The sequence below is a fragment of the Microtus pennsylvanicus genome, chromosome 12 (assembly GCF_037038515.1).
Source record: "Microtus pennsylvanicus isolate mMicPen1 chromosome 12, mMicPen1.hap1, whole genome shotgun sequence".
NCBI lineage: Eukaryota > Metazoa > Chordata > Mammalia > Rodentia > Cricetidae > Microtus > Microtus pennsylvanicus.
The window spans coordinates 59,926,565-59,941,128 of NC_134590.1; the positions used below are offsets into that span (position 1 = coordinate 59,926,565).

Sequence of the window (14,564 nt, forward strand, 5' to 3'; positions counted from 1 at the left end):
AGCAGGGCACGTGATGAGGTCACATGACAATTTTGTGGGAGTTGGTTTTGTCCTTCAACCATGTGGGTCCCAGGAACTTAACCCATATCATCAGGCTTGACAGCAAACACGCTAAGTCACTGATGTAGTTCACTGGCCCCGCATTTAACTCTGAGGCTGTGGCAAGCCCAATTTGCACTCCCAGACACTCACTGCTTTCTAGTGGACCACACCTACCAGGAAGAGACCAGGAAGCCAGCTGGGTGTCTGAATTCTGAGTGGGCCATTCAGACCCTACTTCTGCTCTTCGTACCCTTGACCCTATAGTTTATGCTTTCAGCCTCAGTTCCCCCATCTGGAGAAGGAAGTAACAACACTCTATACATCTCAGGACTCAAGGAACTCAAAGTGGGGTCAGACTGGAAGGAAGGCAGCGTGATCCCTTTTCCCTTTCAACCCTGCCACAGATCCTACCTCCCTATCCCCTGGTCCTCTTCTGCAAGATATGCGCCTCATCTTCAAAGAGAACAGTGGCTCTGGCCTCACCCTGGGCTCTGGCTTCAGAGGTGCCCCTGCCCAGGCGTCCTGCCTCACCCTAGGACCAAATCAATGAACAGATTGGCAGCACAGACTAAAACCCACTGTGAGCCAGAATGAACTTGTGTTCCTTCCATTAATTCAGTATTTTGCCACAGTGACAGGAAAAATAACTAACATACAAGGTCTTGAGAAACTCTCAGGGACACCCCACCTCCCTTCCTAGCTACCGTGAGGGGAACAGCAGCCTTCATGAGGTTCTCATCTTGTCATAGACCTATAACTATAAAGCACGCTAATCATGGAAACCTCTAAGACAGCAGCCAAAGCAAGTTCATCCTCTTGAGAAGAATGAATGAAGGGAAGGAGAGAGGGAGGGAAGGAAGGAGGGAGGGAGGGAAGAAGTAAGGAAAAGTAAATCATTGGGAGGGCTGGGGTATGACCTGGCAGCACAGTGTTGCTGTAGGACATGCAAGACCCTAGCAGCCTGCAGCATCCATCCACAAAACCACCAAAGAAAGGGAAGACAGGAAGAGGAGGAGAGGGGAGTGTAAGAGAGGAAAACAAGGGAGGGGATGGAAGAGAAGGACAGGAGGGGCCATTAGGAAAAAGTCAGAAGATATAGTTTGAAAAAAAGACCTGATTCCAATGGCCATTCGGGGTCTGTGTTGGCTTCACCAGGCCACAGAGCCCACTCCAGAGGCTCAACAGAGAGAAACAACTGCTTGGTACCCTGTACCAAGATGATAGAGGAGCTGGGAGGCCAGACAGAGATGATAGACAGCTGGTTCAGCAACGCTGGAGCCACTTCTGGTCCTGAAGCTAGGGCACTACTCAGAGGGAGCATGTGACCAGGGTTTGGACCAAGCCATACAGCAGTGGTTGGGCCGACAAAGAAGAGAGGCACACATCATCTGGGTACAACCACAAGAGAAAGGAAGTAAGGGAAGATGGCTATCTTTCCCCTTTCTCATCCACTGTTAGTGCCTCTCATTGGCTGGACCCCGTGGATGGTGATCAGGCACAGAACAGGACCACGACAGGAGAAGTGAGGGCAAATGACCACCCGAGGCTGGTTCTGTACCTCTGGTGAGGCCAGGACCTCAGCTGGAGGCAGAAGTCAAAGGATCCTGGTGTCAAGGGAATCCATCAATGCCCCCTTCCCCCTACACAAGCATGCTCACAAGGTTACACCCACCTGCTCCTCAGCCCTGACTCTGACATCACATGCTTGTCCACAATGGCCAACAGCTTCCGCTCTGAGGATTCCAGCTGCTCCCTGAGCAGCCCCGTGTCCACGTCTGGGCTGCTGGTTGCTTCTGGAAGGCATCCCTGCTCCTGGTCACTCTCCTCCACATCTCGGAACACCCAGCACGTGTCAATCTTCACATCCACGTTCATCACATCAAAGCCATCGATGCTGGGAGCTCTGATGACGTAGCGGAAGCTTTTCTCTGTCTGTTCCTGGGCTGTCGGCTCCATCCTGGAAACATTTCATTGGCCCAGGCTTAAGAAAAATGGAATGAGTCTGCAACATGGATTTTCTGGAAATTTCAAGGTGGCTACCATGCCTTTGGATGGTCCGGGGGAATGTCCTTTGAGGAGAACAAGGACAGGTGGATTATTCATGAGCGGGTAGCTTGGGTTTCATCCGCACAAACTTCATGCAATATGTACGAGCATCTCGTTTTACGAGCTGGTGTGCTAGAACACACCCAAGCTAGAATGCAGCTCAGACCAGTCACCTGGAATTAAATGCTTAGCGAGGCACACAAAGAGGAAAAGGAAGGTTTTCAGGTGTCACATCAGTCACAGGTTCTCCAAGGCAAGCTGAGGCCATCCCCACCACAGTGAATGAGGGTCCGGGCTGCTGTTTGTATATAGCACATACTTACCAATGACCTACAGCCTGCCAGGCAAAGAAGATGGGAAATTAATGCCACACTGAGCGGTCTCTCACACCTACCTAGTCCAGTTGTCCTGGTGACCCTAGGAGGTAGGCATCACCATGACCATTTTAGAGATGGTAAAATGGAGACCTCAGAAGGTGAAAGAGCTTGTCCAAGCCCTACAGATGGGAAGGAACAGCCAGATCTGACTCCACACCTGAGAATGCATATGCTAGCCCGAGAGCTATGAGATCAAGTATGGAGCGAAACTGGCTTCTGGACAGCAGGCAAATCCCTGGGCGTTCAGGACAGGGGGAGGATCCAGAGGATGAAAAAGCAGGAATGGAAGGGAGCAGCAGGCAGGCACAGGCAGAGATCCCTGGAGTGCAGGCACACCTTAGGTCAGAGCCAATACCATAGGAGTGGCTGGCCACATGGCATGTAGAAGGGGGCCATGCTCACCGAGGTGCTCAGTGTTCTTGGGCCTCTCACTGTGAGCACACGGCAGTCACAGTCATTAAGAGCCAAACTCAGGAGGTGGCTGGTCCAAGATGGCTTCAAAGGGTTTATAGAGGGAAAGATCTGAGGCCACCAAGCACACCAGAGGCCAGGACTAGGCAGAGAGGTGAAAAGACAGAAGTATGAACATCAGAGGCTTTGCTCCCCCAGGGAATAATGAGAACGGTTTCCACTCAGGTGTCTTAGCGCCTTTTCCTCGGAGCACTCAGGTGTGTTCCTCTCCGAAGTCGTGCCCCTTGGGACCCACAAGAAACCTTATTTTCCCCTTCCCACCTCTGCACATGGCTGCGCATTCAATCCCTTGCCATAAAGATAGGCATTTATGTTAACCCTTTGTATAAATCCACTTAATGGAGCCAGGAGGTTGCCCAGCTCCTCCTGAACTTGGGGTGAGTCATTCTTGGAAAGGAGCAGCCATGGTCTTGGGACTCAATGGGGTTTGGCTGGAAATCACGTACCACTATCTGAGCATCCTGCCCGTGCCCACTCTGGGTTGTTGAGGACATATCTCACACTGGCATTACTCTTTCCAGCAATGAAGTGAGTGGTTCTCCTTTCTCCCTTTGCAAAGAGGCCTTCTGAGTTCTCAGTAGTGGTTTTCTGGGGTGTGGGCAGAAGCAGGGCGGTTATGTAAAGAGCTGCAGCTGAGTGGGGCAGGCAGGCGGAACTAACAATGTGAACCACTGGCCTTAAGGGACAGGAAGATCAACTCAAACCCTGGGTGCTGGGCCTGGCTCCTTGGGTTTGAATCCTGCCTCGGGTATGAATCTGGACAAAGTACTGAGCATCTCATGAAAGGATCTCTGCTCACTGTGTAAGTACAGGTACCTGCATCCAGTGAGGAACACATGACTGGATTCACACAGCCTGCTCCAGAGCCTGGCGCATCCTCAAAGCTAAATACCAGCTGGATGGGATAGGCATAGCAATGCGGCCTGGACCACGCTCTCAGCTGCCTGGGCTGTGACCAGCTTTGTTGCTTAGCTGCTGTAGTCTACTGAGCAAGAGGCCAGCACCTTGCAAAACGACACCATGTACAGTAAACAGCTCTTTACCCCACCACGGGGATGACTCCCCAAGTACTTGGCTTGTGAGCCCCAGAAACACTGGCCACAAGATGCCACCTGCTGTGGGAAGAAGGCTGCTAGCTGAAGGCAGCAGAGACCAAGAGATGGGCTCCCGAGAAACAGCCCTTCTTGCCCACACAGGCACAGGACAGCTAGCTCTTCTTGGTGAATCACTAAGACTTGGGGCTGGGGAGGTTGAAAAGAGAAATGGCTGCCAGGTAGAGGGTTGGTACTGTGGCCCCGTTGTGTAAGGGCAGGGCCTAACGCCTTTAAGGACATGACTGAGAGATGGCCACAGAAAGGACACAGATCATGACTGGGGCACCCATCTTAAAACCTCAGCCTTGAGGTGAAGGGGGAGGGAGGGAGAGGGGGGGCAGGTTCAGCCCAGGAGACCCCACTCCTGTCAGAGTAGGGCCCTGAACACACGGGTTGGGGTCTGCAGAAACCCCTAAGAGTGTTTTAACAATATGACAGAGGAGGAAGGTAGCAAAGTGCTTGGTTCAGGGTTTCCTGCTCTATAATGGGAGTCCCTTAACAAGCTGAGATTAAATATGAAAAATAAAAAAGGATATTTAATCTCAGCTTGTTAAGGGACTCCCATCATGATGCTGGGAGTTCTGGGGCAAGGGGACTCTTGCTTGCAACCTGGCTAGGGAATCCAAGGAAAACAGAGGCCTTGTAGACAAGGGGGAGGCAGGTTGCAACTCTCCAGGGAACAAGGCCTTGGTCTAGGGCCCTCGAGCATGCCAGATTATCATAGTTCCTGCCCAGTCAGGGTAGGAAGCAACTGGGAGGACTTCAGGCTGGCTGAACTCCATGTAGAGCTGAGCGAGGACACAGGCCCCACCTCCTAGACAGCTGAGGGGCAGGGGTGAGGCTCCACACTGTGCTCGCAGGGGCACTTGAACAAAAACTTCCCTGTGACCAGCTAGAGATGCAAAGTGAAGAGGAGCTGGTAGGACATGGGTCTTACAGCCTTAGGGACACCCTCCATTTTAAAGCCAGAGACCCTCAGTTTTCAGCTCAGCTGGCCACCTGGCCCCAGCCCAGGCCTCTCTGTTTAGCCCCCACAGGCTGCAAGAGCGGCAGACTAGCCCTGACTCCCTGGCTTCTCTGTACCACTAAAAAAATGCATGCCACTGGCTTAGAAGGCCGGGGTACTGAAGAAGAACCTTGTATTTTGAAGACTTCACCGGAAGGGCTATGGCCTCATCCTCCCAGTGGGTCTGGGAGGAGGGCCATGGAAAGATTCCACCTGCCTTCCTGTCTAAAAAAAAAATGTGGCCTTGACCTTGGTGACTGACTCTGTGGCTCTGTTCCCCTGGAAACTGCACACAAGTGTTAATGGGTGGCGAGAGCTCTGAGACTGTGTCTCACCGGACCCAGGGCTGGAAAGAAGAGAGGAGCATCTCTGCCACCAGGCAGCTCTTTGGTTCCCTGAGCACCATGGCTCCTAGCCAGGCTTGTTCCTAATGAGGCCTTAGGTAGCAATACCTAAGATAGTGACAGAGAATTCTGGGTCCTGGTGGAGAGTGGGACAGTTTGCACACCTGCCTGTATGAGCTGCATTCTCTTGGGCATGAGTGGCCTCCTGGAGGTTGAAGGGGGTGGACCCTGGCCCCGGCTGGGAGGACCACCCCATGAGGGACTCAGATGCTTGCTCCTGCCAGCCACTGTTGGGATGTCAGAGGTCCTGTGGAATGATGCAGGTTCACCTGTCCATTTGTGGTCACAGAAGCTCTTCCATGAGTCACGGCCTGGGATCTGGAAGGTGTGTCCCTCAGAGTCACAAGAACGCGATTTGTCTGCAGCAGGGACATGGCTGAGCTTGGGGTGCCCAGATGGGTCTGACTGCAGAGTTAAGGCCACTGTCACATAAGGTGCTGAGTGAAAAAGCCAAGCAGACAAGAAGGCTGCCCTCTCCCTCACAGTAAGTATGGACAGGAGGTATAAGGACCACACTCCAACACAGCCAGTGGGGATGCTAGACAGATATTCGCAGGGACACAGAGGCCAACTTCTCCATGACTCTCTGGGATGCCCCAGAAGACCTGACTACAGAAGTCAGGTGAGAAGTGCACCCCACATCTCTACCAGGGAAAGCAGGAACGCTCTCCATTTTCCTGACTGGTACCCACGTTCCTGCCACTCAATGACTCCGGATAGCTCTGTTGTCAGAGATGGGGTCCCTGGAGTTTAATTAAGCCACTGAGTAAATCCCAGAGGTGGGGCTTGTGGGTCATAGGTGTTTGGGGATTCAGATTTCAGCAAAGAATCAACACTTCTGAGCCGTCCTGGTTCCAGCTTCCAGCTTCAGACTTCACGTCTGCTGGAACGACCTTCTGTCTGGACAGCCCCCTTCTACACAGAGCACGGTCCTTGCTTCTCTGTCTTTGGATATGGCTTCCCTACAAGGTCAGGCCCCTGCTCCATAGTCCCCTCTATGAGCCTGATCTGAACTCCAGTCATTTCTGTTAGCTTCCAGGAAATCATGGTGCCACCTACTTGGTCCAACACAGCCCGCTGCCACCATGCCACGTCTAAACTCATGGCAGGCTCCCCACACAGACTCACCACCGTGCATGTCTTCCACTCTGCCAGTCTGATGGCTAACATTCTCCGTGCCCCAAGTTTGGGAGAGTATAGCCATGGGCAGATACCTTTTGGAGGTGACCCATCCCACCTGCCCTAGATTGACAGGAGCATCTTAAAGTTACTTCTCAGGTAATTTCCTCTAGAAGTCGACTTCCAGCATCTAGTTTCCAGTGAACCCAGGGTGTGCCACCCCCACCTTACCCACTGTGCTCTGGGGAGGCTCCAACACTTGAGGAGATGACTACTCTCTACTGAGGATCCTGGGCAGTGAAGGCTCATGGTAGAAGGGTACCTCTGGCCTCAGCTCTATGATATTTTCTCTATGGTAGAAGGGTAGCCCTGGCCTCAGACCTCTGAGCTCAGAGACTCTGGGCTCTGCCCTCACAGCCTGAAATCCTTTTTAGGATACCCCTACAAACTATAACAGGCAGCTTGGGCCTGCTCTCAATCCTCACTCCCCCCTGTTCTGAGGCTGGGCCACGCTCTGGGACTTCTGCGGTATCACACCTAAAAGAGTGTTGGAGCCTTCAGTTTTCCTCAGAAATCTACAATCCACAGGGCTCCCACATTGGCAGCTCCAACTCTCTCTTGCTGGCCTCCAGCTACAAGTTCAGCTGTGCACGGAGCCAGAGGTTTGGTTGGTTGCGCTGGCAGACAGACTCCAGAAGAGCACACTCAGTCCATGGAGGTTTATGTACATAGGGCAGAGGGGGTGTCTGTATCCATCTAGGCACATATAGCGCCTTCAGGGAGGCACACAGCACAGGGACAGGCCTGCACCTATCCCCTGAGGCAGCAGCTCTCATGCCCTGGGTTTCCGCTAATTGCACTTAGATTCTTGCCATCCAGATCCTTTGTCCTTGGCTCCCGAAGATGCCACAGTGGAGACACTGGGGAGGCTTCCCCATTGTCCCACAGAGTTCCACAGCAGAGGTCGGCCAGGTCCCTGGGCCTCCCCTTTAAGTGACTGTCAAATGTGCATAAGTTCTGGGTTCAGGCTCCTGACTTCGAATAACTTGTTGCACTGTTGGATTTTGGTCTGAGTGAGGATGGGGCACCACGGGGACTCAGGTGATTCCGAAAGCTCTTTGTCTAGCCTGTAAAAGTAAGAAATAATTTGAAGTGAAACAAAAGTCAAGTGTTAAGAAGAGGGGAGGGGGCCCTAGATTATCTTCAAGCCCCAGCCACCTGACCTCTCTTGACAGTGGCCCAGAGCAGGGTTTGGATAGCCCCAGCCCCAGGGCTCCATCACTGGGGCATAGTGTGAGCTGTCTCCCACACCTCAGGCCACCCCTTCATTCTTTCTACATACAATGACCAGTCACTACGTGTCTGGCCATATCCCAGGCACTGGGACATAGAAGATACCCAACCTAAGTCCTTGTGGGTTAGTGTTGGAGTCAAAGACATCCCTAAGGACATTTGGTGGACCATCTAGGGATCTAGTAGGCTTCAAGAGCACCCTGGAGTTTAAGAACCCTCAGCTTAGGTTGGTTTCAAGGTCAAGACTCCAAAATTTAGAGATCCTGGCAGATACCAGCCCAAGGATGAACACTCAGCACCTAGAGAATGTGGAACAGCTGAGGTCCCAAAGCAGGAACTCCGGTTAAGAGCTAGGTACTTGGGTACAAGGGGACAACAGCTGGGGCGATACCAATGCCTTCATTCTTGGGGTCTCTGAACATAATTGGCCATCATATCTGGCCATGCAGGTTGAGTTACAGAGGTGAGGAGCAGGGCACTCCTGGCTCCTGGACACTGTGCAGTCCTATCAGGATCTAGCCTCATGAGCCACTGGCCCGTCAACCTGCTGCTCTTTGGCCCTAGAAGGCCACTTGCTTTGGACAAGACAGGAGATGTGCACACGGCAACAGAGCAGGAACTAAGCCAGGCTGGAGGGAGCTTTGGGAATGGGACATAAACATCTCTGTGGATGAAATGCCCCCGGGCCTGTCTGTCTCAGTGAGCCCCGTCACGTGTCTCTACAGCAAGACCCCAGGGACCCAGGACCACACAGACCCCAAAGGGGCTGAAGTGGGAGGCCTCAGAACAAGGTTGCCTTCCAGGCACCTCGTCTCCCAGGGGAGCCAACCTCCCCTCTCCATCAGCTTTGCATCAGTCAATGGAAAGTAAAGGATACACACCCGAGTTCTCGGCGCATGGGAGTCATCAAGGCCACAGAATGAATGCTAGTGAGAAAAACAAAAAAAGGAACAAAAACTATAACATAAGACCAAAAGAAAACGAGGAAAAGAAAAGAAAAGAAAAAAAGATGTGAGAGATGTGGTATGGAATTCAGTGACAGTATCTTACAAGAACACTAGGGGGCAGCAGAGAGACGGGCGGAGGGAAGCAGGAGCCAACCGCTCCCTCCAGCCTTATGGGCTGGGCGGGTTATCCCTAAACATTTATCAGGTGTCCCACATCTATGCCATGCACAGACACTTTGAGGGATAAAGGTAAGGCTACACAGGGCAACGCAAGGGAAGGGCCCACCCAAAGTCATGGCTATGCTTCACCGGTATATGCTGTGGTGGGCAGCAACAAGAGAGGTATGCAGGCTGACCTGCGGTCAAGCGGCCCTTCCCTACACTGTCCATTCCAAGTGATTTGTTTATATTTGAAACATTGCGTGCCTTTTTACCAGTCAACTTAAGAAAAACACTGCTGGGAAAATAACCTTACAAAAATAGAAAAGTCTTATTGGTTAGTTCAAAAGAATATATACTATTTTCTTAATCTACTCGGGCACTTGCCCTGTTCAAACAGAATCACCAGTCTTCAGAGGAAACATATCTGTCTGTCTTCTGGGGATATTAAAAAGTAACCCCACCAAACAAGGTCATAGAACAAGGTCATAGTTTCCTAAGTTGATTGTAGAGAAAAGTGAAAATCCAACTAATGGCCACCGCTTTCTTCTGTTGAATCTCTAGGATCAAGAACTAAAAGGGGCCACTGTAATCCTGGAGCCCTTCATGTTCTCAACATGGAGAAACTGAAGCTCAGGAGGAGGGGGGCTTGGTGAGAACACCCAGTGGACTGTGAGTAAGAGTCTGGTCATGCAAGGAGGGACCATCAGTAAGCCACAGTCAATGGAATCAGCTTCCCATGATCACTGGCAGGGAGAGACTGGAAGGACCTACAGGTGAGTTAGGCCTGGCAGGCAACCCTAGTCACATGGCTAGCCAGTAATCCAGCAGTCAGGTCAGTCTCTTCTTCTGCATATTTGACCTGTGTTATAGCCTCCTGGGAAGATGGGGGTAGAACATACACAAATCAGCTCTGAGAAAATCTGAGGGACCAGAAAAACATCCAAGCAACGACTCAGTGCTTCCCCATGGAGGCATAGCCAATGCACCTGACCAGCCTGAGTTTTGACAACATTATACATGTATGTATATGTATGTTGGTGTGCATGTGGGCCCACGTGTGTGCAGGTGTGCATGCAAGTTATGTAGGGCAGGGGACAACCTCAAGTTTCATTCCTTAGGCACTGTCCTCTTTGGCCTTTTGAGCCAGGATATCTCACTGGCCTCGAACTCATCATCGAGGCTGAACTATCTGACAGTGAGCCCCAGGACAGCCTGCCTGTCTCCACCTCCACGGCACTGAGTTTATACTGTACCACCACACCTAGCTGGCCTTTGATGTGAGTTATGGGGAACAAACACCGGTCCTCACATTTGCGAAGCAAGCGTTTTGCTGTCTGAGCCGTCTCCCAAGCCCTCACTTTTAGCATTTGAATTGGCAACAGCCCCTGTGGCCATGTTTGTGCCAACTGTTGTCATATTTGGCTGGGACCCTCAAGGTGTCTGTGGATGGAAAGGCAGGCAGAGTTCACCACTCCCACCCCGTGCCCTCTAATGGATTCCTTGCTATTGCCCAGGGAGAAAAGGAGCCTCAGTCTCAGAGCAGTAAGAAGACTCCCATATAAGGTGCCAGAATCTCAGGTTGTCCTGAGCCCAGTCATGGAGACAAAGTGTTCTCAGTTGATTCAACTTGGCATTCCCCTTGGGATTTCCCAACAGTCCTAGAGGGTTGAGGAGGGCCGGGCACCTGTCCGATGGGAACTCTAGGATCTAGGACAGCCACATAAAGGGCTCCCCAGTCAGGGAAGTGGAGGGAAAACCCAGCCACTGCCTAGACACAGACTTTTGGTGCCCCCTGCAGACACAGCCAGCTCTGCACCCAGGAACTCCATACAGGGTGAGACTGGTGATTGCCCTGTTTGAATTTCCCTTCCCAGGGAGATAGGACAGAATACACCTGTCCCATACGAAGTCTCAAGAGTGTTCTTTCTCCCCCCCCCCTCTCCTATGTGCTATCTGATAGCCACCAGGAAGGCTGCCCCACTTATGAAGAGCCCCAAACTCTGCTGTCCACTGACTTCCAGCGACTTGTCCCAGTTTTGTCTCTGGAGAGTCATGTTCCTTCCTCACAAGCTGGCCTGGAATGTTTCTGCCCAGAAGTGGCCTTCTCTTTTTTCTGGGCTTCTACATTCCCCCCTTTTAGTGTCCAGATAGAGTTGTCTACTCAGGCACATTAGCCTCAATCCCCCTCCCCCTGACAAAACCAGGCTGAGTCAGAAGAGTGTCCTCACCACCCCACAGAGGTAAGGTTGACCTTACTGCCCTGCTCTGTGGCATAAGATGTTCTCCATGAATTTGTCTGAGATCGTTCCATTCTCTGCCTTGGAGGAACAGACGGTAAAATTCCATCCCTGTCCTCGAAGGATGCACAGTTAGCAGGTATCATCACAGGAGGTGACAACGGCCTCAGTAGAGCCACCTTGCCTGTGTGATCCTGAAGTAGTCTTGAGGTCTGCCCAAAGCAGCAGCAGCACTGGGTGACGCTGGCTGTCTCTGTGATGGTTAACACTGATTACCAACTTGATAGACTCCAGAATCACCTGGGAACCACACACCTCCAAGCACATATACAGGATTTTCTCTTACTTTCTTTCTCTCTCTCTCTCTCTCTCTCTCTCTCTCTCTCTCTCTCTCTCTCTCTCTCTCTCTCTCTCTCTCTCTCTCTCTCTCTCTCTTCCTTTTTGATTTTTTGAGATAGGGTTTCTCTGTTTAGCTTTGGAGCCTGTCCTGGAACTCACTCTGTAGACCAGACTAGCCTTGAACTCATAGAGCCCCTCCTGCCTCTGTCTCCCAAGTGCTGGAATTAAAGGCGTGCACCACCATGCTCAGCAAGAAAATTTCTAGAGTGGGTTAACTAAAGTCGACAGACCTAACCTATACATAGGGGATACCATTCCATGGACTGGGGTTTCAGATTGAATAAAAAGGGGGAAGGTAATGGCTGGAGATATGGGTAAAAAGCTTGCCCAAGCATGAGGGTTGGAGTTCAGATCCCCAACACCTACACAGAAATCAGACTGATATGGCAGTCAGCCTGGAATCCTAGTGCGAGGGAGGAAGGGTCAGAGTATCCCCAGTGCAAGCTGGCTAGCTAGACTAGCCGGAATTGGTGAGCCCCACATCAAACAAGAGACTCTGGCTCAGTACCTAAGGTTGACTGTCAGACAGACGAAGACACCTGACATCCACTCTGGCCTCCATGGTTATGTAAACAAACATGCACCTGCACCTGCCCAGCACCTACACATGTGAGCATGCACACATCCACACAGGTCAGTACATGTACACACATGTTAGCATGCACACACATGAGTATGCACACACAAGCATGCACACACGCACATACATGTGAGCATGCACACATCCACACATCTCAGTACATGTACACACATGCTAGCATGCACACATATGAGTATGCACACACAAGCATGCACACACATGTGATCGTGCACACACGCACATAACATGTGAGCATGCACACACATACACACACATACAAGAGGAGATAACTTGAGCATCAGCTTTTATTTCTCTTTGCTTCCTCATGGCAGGCAGCTGCCTCACCTTCCCAGCTATGATGAGCTGTATTCCCTTGACCTGTGAGCACGGATAAGCCCCTGCCCCTTGAAGCTGCTTTCATTGTGTATTTGATGAGTGCAATGAGAGAAAATAACCAATATGCCTTCTTTCCTGGGACCAAGGGTCATTGTCCTTGTCCACCTTGGCCTTGATCACATCACCCCAAACTAGTCCTAAGCCCACAGGGACCCACGGGCTGAGCCAGCCTTGCTGGCTTCCTGCATAGGAGCATCACGGAGAGTGAGCGAATCCATGGAGATGGGTGACAGCTGTTTCTGAGGTATGAGAGCCTCATCACAGTTTAGCCTGATCCTTTCTCTCTAAGATCATCTGCAGCAGAGGGGTTGGGATGGGTTGTGGAACACACACATGCACACAAATATGAACTCACATGCACACACACACACAAAGCTGGGGGTGGGGACCCAGATCTAGTTGTTACAGTCACTGAGGAAGCAGCATCTTTGCCTGAGAGCCTGTGGGGGCCCTGGCTTTCTTGGAGAGATTTGGGGGAACAGGAAGCCTGAGATTTAAACCCAGAACTGGCAGACAGACACCAGCCTGTATCTCAGGCCTGAAGTCTTGGCACTCCTAGCCACCTACCTTTTCCTCCAGCTCCTTCAGCTGGCGCCTCTGAAGTTCCAACTTGCCCTCCATCTCCCGGATTTTCTGAAACACATCAAGCCATGCGTCAGAAAGACTTCCAAGTCCCAAACCTAACTTTTATCTTTTATGGTGGTACAGCATAGAAGCTGTGAAGGAGGGACACACCGACAGCCCCCAGAGGAACACTCTCTTTTGACTTATTACAGAGGAATAGGTTTCACCTGCTTGTGAAGCCCAAGGCTCGTGTCTAGTGTAGAAAGTATACACTTATATGATGAAAGCTGGCCATGGTACCTAAGCTCCCAGCAGGACAACAAATACCATGGATTACAGTGGCCTTAGTCACTCATGTGTCCAACATACAGGAAACTAGACCTGGGGAGTGCAGGAAAGGAGAAGGGCAGAGAGGTAGGGCTGGTGCCGCCATGTTGTGTGGTGATGCCATGAGGTGGGCGGAGACTTGCACCATAGACAGCATGCTTCCCAACAAAGCCCTGTGTAGCTCATCTCTACTTCTTCCCCTTCCTCAGCTATCATCAGGGTTCTGGAACCTTCTTTCCCCTACTTAGCATCATGCAACCCTCACAAATGCTGAGGTCCTCCAAGAAGTAACCAGTCAGGTTCCTAGGCTGATTCTCAAGCTCTTGGCCATCCCAAACCCAGCAGCACAGAGATATTGAGTCAGTGTGGTCCCTGGGCATCAGGATGCAGTATAGGGAATGCTGGAGAAAGGTAAGAGAAATGCCTTTGTTTCGTGTGCACATTTCAGCCAAGAGAAAGAACAAGTTTGCCATCTATACAACATCCAAGTGCCTCATGCTTCCCCAGACACCAAGGAGGAAGTGCCTTCCACCCTGGGACAGGCATCCATGAGAAAATATGCTGTGCCTACAGAACTTCACCTGCCAGTAGCTCTCCACCCAGCATCCAGGGTACCTGCTGCCCATCAAGTACCAGCGGGCGGGCCATCAGTGGCCCAGCGTATACTGGAGGCATGGATGAGGAAATGACACTGTGGGGGCCACCGCCAGTACCTGCTGGGCCTGCTGGAGCAGCTCCATTCGCTCCCGCAGGATCTGGCTGTCGAACTCCCGGCTCTGACGCAGGAGCTGTCTGCGCACCTTCTCTACAGCTGCCTGCAGGTCCTCGCGCTGGCTGGCACTCAGTGCCTCGCTGGCTCTTCTCCCGGGCTCCTGCTGCAGCGCATTGTACAAGGTGGCCTCCAGGTCCTGGATTTTCTGCAGGGCCCAAACCACGGTTGAGGTTACGAAAAGGTAGACAATCGTCACGCTATCAGGAGAGCAGTGCTAGGAAGGGAGTGTCCGCATGCAGGGTCCAGGGAAGCAGCAAGTGTGTGCCTTGGCCAGAGGGACCTTCCCATGCTGTCCCTTATGATGCTTACTGCTCAGTGGCTCTCAACT

The 14,564-nt window shown here is 51.8% G+C and overlaps 2 protein-coding genes across 16 annotated transcripts in view; both read right to left on the reverse strand.

The window, feature by feature from the left end:
• C12H4orf50 (chromosome 12 C4orf50 homolog) overlaps positions 1-7,117 on the reverse strand; it is an 89,716-nt gene extending 82,599 nt beyond the window's left edge. For all 5 annotated transcript variants that reach the window (XM_075943728.1, XM_075943727.1, XM_075943726.1 and 2 more), the window contains exons 1-2: positions 5,545-7,117; positions 1,715-2,111 (exon numbers count right to left, since the gene is read on the reverse strand). In XM_075943728.1, the coding sequence (XP_075799843.1) occupies positions 1,715-1,998 (284 nt within the window). In that variant the 5' untranslated portion in view covers positions 1,999-2,111; positions 5,545-7,117. The remainder of the gene's footprint in view (positions 1-1,714; positions 2,112-5,544) is intronic.
• Positions 7,118-7,263: 146 nt separating this feature from the next.
• Jakmip1 (janus kinase and microtubule interacting protein 1) overlaps positions 7,264-14,564 on the reverse strand; it is a 120,550-nt gene continuing 113,249 nt past the window's right edge. For 7 of the 11 annotated variants that reach the window (XM_075943733.1, XM_075943729.1, XM_075943739.1 and 4 more), the window contains 4 exons: positions 14,178-14,381; positions 13,141-13,206; positions 8,734-8,778; positions 7,264-7,686 (listed from right to left, as the gene is read on the reverse strand). In XM_075943733.1, the coding sequence (XP_075799848.1) occupies positions 7,657-7,686; positions 8,734-8,778; positions 13,141-13,206; positions 14,178-14,381 (345 nt within the window). In that variant the 3' untranslated portion in view covers positions 7,264-7,656. Of the gene's footprint in view, positions 7,687-8,733; positions 8,810-13,140; positions 13,207-14,177; positions 14,382-14,564 lie in introns of all 11 variants that reach the window. The other 4 variants (XM_075943734.1, XM_075943740.1, XM_075943736.1 and 1 more) reach the window with 1 other exon arrangement.